Source organism: Capricornis sumatraensis, chromosome 6 (genome assembly GCF_032405125.1).
Source record: "Capricornis sumatraensis isolate serow.1 chromosome 6, serow.2, whole genome shotgun sequence".
NCBI lineage: Eukaryota > Metazoa > Chordata > Mammalia > Artiodactyla > Bovidae > Capricornis > Capricornis sumatraensis.
The window spans coordinates 79018812-79028637 of record NC_091074.1 but is presented as its reverse complement, the minus strand read 5'-3'; the positions used below and the strand labels follow the sequence as shown (position 1 = coordinate 79028637).

Here is a 9826-nt window from a genome sequence, read left to right as displayed (position 1 = left end):
GTTTTCTTTAGTCCTCACATCAACTCTTGGGGAATGAGCAGGTCAGGTGTTAGTGTTCTAATTCCCAGATGTGATATGTGAGAGACTCCAATGACTCGCTCCAAGTCTCGCCACTAATCACTGGCCATTTTAGCCCCAATTAGCAACCCCAATTCCCCCTTATCCTCTGACTTTCTCATCATCCCTCCAGTCTAGCCTCCCTCCAACCCCCTTTCCTATTCATCTAACATTCAGAAGGCAATGGCACCCCACTCCAGTACTCTTGCCTGGAAAATCCCATGGACGGGGGAGCCTGGTGGGCTGCCGTCTTTGGGGTCACACAGAGACACGACTGAAGTGACTTAGCAGCAGCAAGCATTTTGAGGCAGCTTAATTTCACTTTATCCTCAGAACAAGTCTGTGAGGTAGGCAAGGCAGGCATCGTTATACCATTTGGGAGATTAAGTGGGCAGCTGTGGCTCAGAAAAGTTAAGCGATTTTGTCAAGGTCTAAATGCTAATCTGGGCCTCTGGTTTCAGCCATGATATAAGCAGTAAAGCAGCAGAGAGTAGACCTTGAAGATTACTCTGCTCTTCCTTGCGTTGTACTTGACCCTGCCATCCCTGGTGCAGTCTTCAGGCAAGATTCAAGGCAGAGGCAGCCAAGAGTACCCTTCTCTGTTCTAGGGCTGCCCACTTGAGTATGAGGAAGAAGACAGGACTCCAGATCAGTAACTGTCCACTCAGGAGTGAAGGCCACGTCCATCGTCCTGTGGTTACCTCACCATGAGGGCGTGATTCCAGAGAGCCAGCTGGATCCAATCCGTTCACCACACTGACAGTCCCACAGACCCACAGCCACACTGGGTGCCGATATACCACTGTGCCTGACACGCCCCATGGATTCCCCATGAATCAGTGAGGTTCACACTGCCTAAGCCCAGGGATTTTTGGCAATCAAGGAGGAGCCCCAGAGCTGCTGCACTTTGGGGCCTCTCAGGGACCCAGGGCTCCTTGGCTGCTCAGAGGAGAAGGACTCAGCCCTTGCCTGAGTTCAGAGAGAAGACAGAGCATCCACAGCTTTTTCTGGCAGTGCCCAGAAGCAGCATCAGGGCAGACGGCAAGGAGACTTCACTGCACTCGCCCCATCGGGGTCAGACCCCTGCACCAGGAGGTCTCAGTGTACAGAGAGGTTTTTGTCTTGTTTCTTCTTAACCACTAATGATGGCATAAAGGTCTTCTGGAGGGGATGGCCCAGAGGCCTTTCAGGGAGGTCCCTTGATGCAATCCTGTGGAAAAAGGAAGGAAGCTCTAGACTAGGGGAAAAAAACAAAGGTAATGATGGCAGACTGCTATGATTAAGAGTCCGCCTGCTTAGGGCAGGGGTTGGGGTGGGGGGTGGGGAGGAGGGACAGTTAGGGAGTTTGAAAAGGTCACGTACACACTGCTATATTCAAAATGCATAACCAACAAGGACGTACTGTACAGCACATGGAACTCTCCTCAGTGTTATGTGGCAGCCTGGATGGGAGGGGGGTTGGGGGAGAATGGATACAAGCATGTGTAGGGCTGAGTCCCTTTGCTATTCACCAGAAACTACAACAACATTGTTAACTGGCCATGAAAGTGAAAGTTGTGGTCACTCAGCCATGTCCCTATGGACTGTAGCCCGCCAGACTCCTCTGTCCATGGGATTTCCCAGGCAAGAATACTGGGGTGGGTTGCCATTCCCTTCTCCAGGGGATCTTCATGACCCAGGGACTGAACCCAGGTCTCTTGCATTGCAGTAAGACCCTACTATCTGAGCCACCTGGAATGCCCTGGTGATAACTGACTGGACAATCACCAGGGTTGCAATATAGCCCTGGAATAATCAGTTATATCCCAATACAAAATAAAAGGGTTGTTTTTTTTTTTTTAAAGAATCTGCCTACTAATGTAGTGGACATGAGTTCCATCCCTGGTTTGGGAAGATCACACAGTCTGCAAGGCTGTGCTAACATGCGCCCCAACTACTACAGCCCGTATGTCCTGGAGCCTGTGCTCAATGAGAGAAGCCACCACAGTGAGAAGCCCATACACCTCAACAGAGTAGCCCCCGGTGGCCACAACTAGAGAAAGCCCGAGCAGCAACAAAGGTCCAGCGCAGCCAAAACTTAATCTTAAAAAACAAGTAACGATGGCCCCAGAGTTGACCGACAATTGTGAAAAGCCTAAGGATATTAACTGATGGGGATAAGCGCCCCTGGAGAGTTACTCAGTAAAGGTGCTGGCACTCACTCCCAGCACCCGCTGTGGCACTCTGCGTGCACTACCTTGCTTTCCTGGGGAAACCCAGGGAGGTGACCTAAGTTTCAGCTTTGAGGGCTGAGGGCTTGCTGGGTTCACATGACGATTTCCTATCTTTTGGTCCTGGCTCTGCCATTGGCTCGCCATGTGGCCTCAGGAAGATGACTTCCCTCCCCAGCCCAGTTCTCAGACTCCTCATCTATAAATGGGGCTTTTTAACTACTTTCTGTTTCTTCCCACAACCTCTCCAAGACTCGTTGTTTAGTTGCTCAGTTGTGTCCGACTCTGTGACCCCATGAACTGTAGCCCATCAGGCTCCACTCTCCATGGGATTCTCCAGACAAGAATACTGGAGTGGGTTGCCATGCCCTTCTCCAAGGGATCTTCCAGATCCAGGTATCAAACTCAGGTCTCCTGCATCACAGGCAGATTCTTTACCACTGAGCCACCGGGGAAGCCTTCTCTAAGACTGCCTCTCTCAAATTTTGCAGGGACAAAAATAACAACTGGCAGCACAACCCCAGCCTCCTAGCTCATCAGGCTCCTCCTTCTGCCCTGCCCTGGGCAGGGTCACAGAACTCACCTGGGGGCTGGGTCACAGGACTCACCTGGGGACAGGACCATCAGCAGAGGCGGCAAGTTCAGCAGGTCGAGGGCTGCCCCACCTGATCCTGTTGAGCAGGACCTTGACTTTGTTCCAGTGGGAGTGATCCCCCTGAGCAGAGGGTGAGGGGGTCACCCAGGGTCCCTCCTCACAACATACCCCTGACCAAGCTCCCACAGATAGTTGTAACCACAATCAGGACAAGTCACCTGCTCCAAATAGGAATCCTCTCATATTCTAGCTTTCAGGGTATCCACACATCCCAACCATACCATCCCCACCCCATCCTGTCACCTGGCCCCACATATCAGTTCAGTCACTCAGTTGTGTCCGACTCTTTGTGACCCCATGGACTGCAGCACACGAGGCTTCCCACTGCAGCAGGCCAGGCCCCACATATATCCCTCACCTACCTTGTGTTCCTGGGAGGATGAGAAGGTGTGAGCTGGCTCTGCCAGGGCCTCTGACAGCCTGGGAGGACTGGCACTGGGCGCCCCTACCTTTGGGGGTGAAGCTGTTTTTGCTCCTTCAGAAAGATAATCCGGTTACCCCAAGCAAGGAACAGGAAGGCACTCATCAAGCCCAGAGCTCAGGCGGTCTGCCTGTGGGGCCCTGGGCAGGCAAGATGCAGAGGGAGATGCCGTTGGCGCTCACCTGTCTCCTCTGTCTGGCTGAGCCGTTCCCACGGCCCACGCACCTCACTGCCTGGGGCATAAGAAGGCAGAGGTGAAGGCACCAGGGTTGTCTCCGCCTCCTCTTCAGGATCCTGTGCACAGGAGAGACAGGCTCTCTGGGCCTGGCTAGAGGGCTGAGGCTGTTCTGAAGGGAGTCCTGGTTTCAGGGGTCCCACCGATCCTCTGCCTCCCCCATTCACCTGCCCACCAGCCGGCCTGCCCACTCACAGCTCACTCACCCCAGGGCCCCTCTGAGTCTGCAGTTGCAGACAGAGCTGCTGTAGATTTGCCACCTGCTCCAGCACCACGCACAGGTGCTCCAAATAGCGAAGACCCTGCCCCGGAAGGCCGGAGCAGGCCTCAGGCCCCAAGTCCTCCACCTGTGGGACACAGTGAGGTCAGAGAGACTTCTGAACCCAGCCAGACTCCCACCCAATGGGCCAGTAGACGGGGGCAGAATACGTAAGAGGAGGAAGACACACCCAGCTGGTCACCCTGTGCCCAACCAGGCAAAGGGCCAGGTAGGCCCCAGGCCCTGCTCATCTCCACACAGCTGGGGGTCGGGGGTGAGGTGAGACGTCTCATCCAACCCATCAATTAGAGGCAAGGAATGCCCTGCCCCAGCTTCCCTGGTGGCTCAGATGGTAAAAAGTCTCCCTGTAACATGGGAGACTCAGGTTTGATCCCTGGGTTGGGAAGATCCCCTGGAGAAGGGAATGACAATCCATTCCAGTATTCATGCCTGGAGAATTCCATGGACAGGGGAGCCTGGCAAGCTGCAGGCGCCAGGGTTGTCTCCTCCTGCAGTTCATGGCGGTCACAAAGAGTTGGACACAATTAAGTGATTAACACATACACAAACACACTCACACACACAATACCCTGCCCAGGAGAGTTCCATGGAGAACAAGGTTGGGGCGGTGGCAGGGGAGGTAAGGGGGAGTCCATCTCCATCCCACACTTGAGAGTTGGCACTTACCACCTCTGCTTGTTCCAGGCCATCCTCTAAATCACTCTCTGCCTCTGTGGCCTCCGGTCCTCTTGCTTCAGAATGGGGCATTTCACACTTAGGCGACAGCTTTGGGGAGTGGCAGTGTTGAGATAAACTGGTAGGGGGAACTGAGAGCTGGTGGGAGCGCTCCAGCACCTGCTCCAGCTTACGGCTGGCTAGAAGCCGGCTTAGGTGGGCAGGAGGCTCCAGGGCACCAAGGGCTAGGGACTCAGAGTTCCCCAGGGGCTCAAAGTTCAGAGAGTCTTGAGAAAAGCCAGGTGAGGTGGCCGGGGAGCTGTCGCCAACTGCCATCTCCACTCCTGAGTCCTGGGAGGCCAGTTTGAGAAGCGGTGCCTGCCCCTGGGGACCTCTCAGCTGGTCGTGCCTCTTCCAGGAGTCTGATGAGCAAACTGGAGCCACATCTGGGATCTGCCTGTAGGTGCTGATGACTCCAGGCACTACACAACCATGTACCAGGTCCTCGCCAGCCCCATCTGCAAGGAGAGTCACTCATCAGGCTGGGCCGGCTGCGCCAACATTCCTGTAACTGGTGGTGTTCCCCGGGTGGAGTGTCCTGGGTCAAAGGTGACAGGAGGAGACCGGCGGACAACAGCCGCGTCCAGATCCCTGCATCCCTGTCTGGGAGATTGGGTTAGGACCGGGGTCGCTTTTACAAAAGTAATTGTTAATGATATCTTCCTTCGAGGGGTGGGCACTTGTTTCCAGGGAGCCCTTGCACTCTGGCCCCTGAGGTGAGCCTAAGACCTCTGAGCCATCACTGGGGAACTATAGCCTCTTCAACTGCTCCCCAAGGGGGAGTGTGACTATGCCCCCGCCTCCGGGAGAGGGGGAAGGACACAAAGGGATCTAAACTGGCCTCAGGCTGCAAGAGAAAGTCCATCCCGGAAGTCCTGGAGGGAAAAGGTACCGACAATCACAATAGCCATAATCATTTTGGACTTTTGTTCTTTTAAGTGAGAAGCAGAAGATTTGGGAGAGTTGAAAAAAATCTGAACTGAGGAAAGGGAACCCAAATGGTAGAAGGAGAAGCAGCGCGGTCGCCCAATCACTGTCCTCTCTACAGCTCTCCTGGTCTGTGCCAGGCTCTCCTGCAATCTAGGTGCCCGATCGATCGTAAAGATACAGAATTGGAGGTTGGAGGGGATGGAGGCCGGCCTCCTTCTCCCGGACTGCCGCACCTGGATCCCAAACCAGGCCCCTCTGGGCAAGAAAGTCCACCAGGAAGTCTACCCCTGCGCGGCTCCTTTGCAAAGAGGTCCGCCGCCGCAGAGATGAGGGCTTTTCGCGACCGCCGGCTGGGGCAGGGCCCAGGGAAAGGAGGATCCTCACCAGGAATTAGAGGTAAGTGGACCCCGGGAAAATGGGGTGGAGGTGACGACTGGTTTAACGCCAAAAAGTAAGAGAGTCTCCAACAGCGGACGCGATCCCCGGCCCTTCCTAAGGGAGGCGGCGAGGAAGGCGCACCGAGGTCGGCGGGCTGCGCCAGGCAGTGCGGGCTCTGCCGGTGGGGCGGAGAGCGCAGATAGGAGCCAGGGCACGAGAGTTGGCTCCAGGCCAAAGGTCCGGCCGGGCCCGCCCCTGAGTGGGCGACTCACCATGGCCGCCCAGTAGCTCCACGGCGAAGACGCGCCGCCGGCCCAGCATGGCCCGAATCCGGCCCCAGTGCGGCGCCCGGGCCGTGGCCGCTGCAGCAGGACCGAGCTATCACGGCCGCCGTGGCGGAGCCGCTGTCGGGCGGGCGGCTAGGCTTGCGCGTCCGGACCCGGCAGGGCGCGGCCACGGGACACTCCCAGCCCGGATTGGGGAGGGACGGGGCGGGGAAGGGTGCGCAGGTGTGTGAATGCGACGAGGAGGGCCTCGAGGGCGGGGCCTGGGCCCCCCAGCCCAGTGTTGGCGGGGACCGGGGCCGGGGTCAGGGGGCAGGGGTAGGAGGCCCGCCCCTGGCTCCCTTGCCCAGCCGGCCTAGCCGAGGAGCGGGGACCCTGGCGGGGGACGCGGTCTCGCCCGTGGCATGGGGTCACCCCGCCCACAGTTCCCAAGCCGAGTCTGTCTTCCTGCGGCCGAAATGAAGCTGGGAGAGGCGAGGGGCGGCGACCGGACGCGAGCGCGGAAGGAAATGGATCAGCACGTGCAGACGGTGGAAAGATCGTCGGCCAGGACGTCCGCGTCCGCGCGCGCTCAGCTGTGTGCCTTCGGGAAAGTCACTCAGCCACTCTGAAACCTGGCGCGATCAAAGGTGGAAGGGATTCTCGGCACAGAGAAATCCTTTCCAACAACTGCAGGGCGCCTTGGATCCTGGGCTAGAGCAGAATCCGGCGGGGGCGAGGGTATGGTTCAGGATCCGGGAAAGTGAAACAGGGGGACAGAAGGGCCGCCCGGAGGTCTGGGAGTGTAAAGGTTCACCAGTCCTCAGCCCCACCCACTTTGAGTCCGTGGAACTCCACCACCGCAGGCAGCCGCAAAAGCTGAGACAGCCTGGTGATCAGATGGGGTGGTGGCCTCTGAGGAAACCTCAGGCTCCTGAGGAAGGTCACCGGGGCTGGAAAAATCCCAGCAGGACCCAAATTCCCTGGAGGGAGATAAGGGAGCTGGCGGACGTGCAAGCTTGCACCTGAGCCTCTGGGAGTAGGGAGGAGGGCGGGCTGGAGCCGGAGGCACTAGTTGCAAGTGGTAATTATCTGGGAGGGAGAAGACAGTCTGCCCACCCCCTGCTTCCTCCTACCCTTCCTCCAACAGCCCCCGCAGGATCGGTCAGGAATCAAAAACTACATGATTCTAACTCTATGAGATGGGGAAACAGGCCTGCAGCGAAACCCTCACCATCCACCCCCCACCCCACCCAACTCCCCCGGGAACAATGACTGCCCAAATTTACTCTTGACACCTTGATTTTCAGGCCACCCCCTTCCCTGCTATCTGAGTTCTCTGGGTTGCCCGCTGGCGGCCCTGTCCTCCTGGAAACCACCCCCCATGGCTCTTTCCCAGGTACAAACAGAGAAGCCTGGGCCTGGGGACAGTACAAGTCCAACAGCTGGGTATATCCTGTACCAAGCTTCCCAGGGGAGGAGGCGGAGGTTGGGGGGGCACAGAGGGAGGGCTGGCTGTCAGGGGGCTTCCCCCCTCCTGAGTCAGAGGATGGGGAGGGAAAAGGAGGGAACCTTTGCCAGATCTTGTCCTGAATTTCGAGAATGTGGGGCCAGATTCCAGGCAGTCTCTGTGGTGACTCTGGGGCAGGAATGTATCTGGAGCAGGAAGCCAGCCCAGCCAGGAATGCAGTGTCTCAGCACGGGGCTCTGTGTGGGCCCAAACCACACAGACACACACACACACACAGACACACACACACACACACACACACACACACCAGGCACACTCTCCTCCAGGCCACTCCCTCCTCCCCATGTAGATATGCCAGAACCTTCAAGGTGGTTGAGATCCCCCACAGTGGGGGGCCGCATGCTGCCTTCCCATCTGCCTTTTACTGTCCTAACTGTGGCAAGCGCCTGCTGGAGCTGAGCCAGGTCTTCACCACCCAGAAGGCTGTCTCTCCTTCCCCACCCCCACCTTCTACCAGAGAAGAATCATCTCTCTTTGAGTGATGCTGGAAGGGATGGGAGGGGCACACCCTCGCTGCCCAACTGACAGACAAGTAGCTACCATGAGTCCCTGAGACACATGGTAGCCCCAGCAGAGGCATCCCTCGGCCTCCATGGGGGAAGTCCCAGCTTCAGGAAGCACGCATCCTGCCAGCTAGGTCCTGTGGGAGGAAAGGCAAAGCCAAGAGCCCAGGGCAGCTTCTGGCAGACTAGAGATGGCTGGAAGCTGTGGTGACCTCCCCCGTGACCTGGAAGGCTGCCTTTGGTGAAGGGACAAGAGCAGCCCAGGGTAAGCCAGGAACCCAGAAGTCAGGCTCCTGACTCCTCCTCAGCCCCCTGCCCTTACTGCCAGGAGTTCTTGAATCAGTGACTTATCCTCCCTGTCCTCAGTTTCTTCATCGATATAACTAGGATAACAACAGTACCTATTTCAGAATGGTGAGAATTGACATTAAAGCACCTGAGAATTATCTAGCAGTGTCACTTTGGGAAAGTCATTTTCTCATCTCCAATAGCAGGGGGCTGTATCAGATGCTCTCTCAGGTCACTTGTAACTTGAATCTGTCATCATTTCTGAAGTCATTCCTCAAAACACAGAAGAAAGTAACGAGGGCACTGAGCTGGACAAATAGCAGCTGCCTGCTTGGGTGGAGTCCCGTCCCCTCCCCAGCTTGTCTGGGTCAAAGCAGGTAGATGGCTCACATCTGGGCACAGACCAAAGGCTGCCCCCCACCTTCTCCTCTGGCAACCAGGATTGACTAATAACTCTGTCTTCCAAAGGATATTATATATCCTCCCCCAGGCTCAGGCTGGCTGATGGCTGCAAAGAACTCTGATGCTGAAACACTTGGGCCCTGAGGAGAGCTGACTGCTACAGTTAGGGGAATGGCAACCCACTCCAGTCTTCTTGCCTGGAGAATCCCACGGACAGAGGAGCCTGGCAGGCTACAGTCCACAGGGTTGCAAAGAGTCAGACACGACTAACACTACACTACTGTTAGTTAAAACCTGTCCAGCCTTTGAAAGGCCTTCAACAACGCACTGGCTGACCCATTTCACATGGGCCTCCATCCATACCCCATTTGTTCTCTGTTCCTTAGAGCTACCATGAGTCTAAGATAATGGTTTGTTACACGTGGTGATCTGATCATATTAAGATTCCAACGTTCTGTTTTCCAACCTGTCACTTCCCTGCTGAATTTTTTTTACTGTCCACAGAACCTCAAGGTGAAATTCAAACCATATCTTACGGCATTCAAGGCTCCCATCTTCCTTTCCAATCTTGTCTCAGTATCGCCTTCAGCCTCTCCCCTAACCTGAGCATTCCACTTGCACTGACCCCCTCACTCTGCAGGGCTCTCCTCGTGTCTGTCTGAGTCCTGTTCCTCTGACAATGATGGCCCTGGCTCTGAACTCTGAGTGCTGCTGTATGATCCACATAAGCTCTTTACACTCACTACCATATAGCACTTTTCATCATGTCAACTCTATTGCTGCCACTTGATTATATATCTTTGGGAAACCCACAAAAGTGCTCTTCCGGTATTCCCACTGCGCCAGGACCCAAGAATTTACAGTCAATCAGTCCCCTTTTGTGAGCATTCTCCCTGCCAAGGGCTACACCTGACACTAGGTGGCGCCAAGGACCCTGTCCCACTTGGGACCAGATTGTT

At 56.1% G+C, this 9826-nt stretch overlaps 1 protein-coding gene across 1 annotated transcript; it reads right to left on the bottom strand.

Annotated features, from left to right (window-relative positions):
* Positions 1-377: 377 nt before the first annotated feature.
* Positions 378-6278, bottom strand: C6H8orf58 (chromosome 6 C8orf58 homolog). The gene is made up of 7 exons (XM_068974411.1): positions 6153-6278; positions 4525-5030; positions 3785-3925; positions 3526-3637; positions 3285-3397; positions 2876-2982; positions 378-1267 (listed from the first exon to the last, which is right to left on the bottom strand). Exons 1-7 carry the CDS (start codon positions 6199-6201, stop codon positions 1156-1158), a joined length of 1140 nt encoding a protein of 379 aa, XP_068830512.1. The 5' UTR covers positions 6202-6278; the 3' UTR covers positions 378-1155.
* Between the last annotated feature and the right edge of the window lie 3548 nt (positions 6279-9826).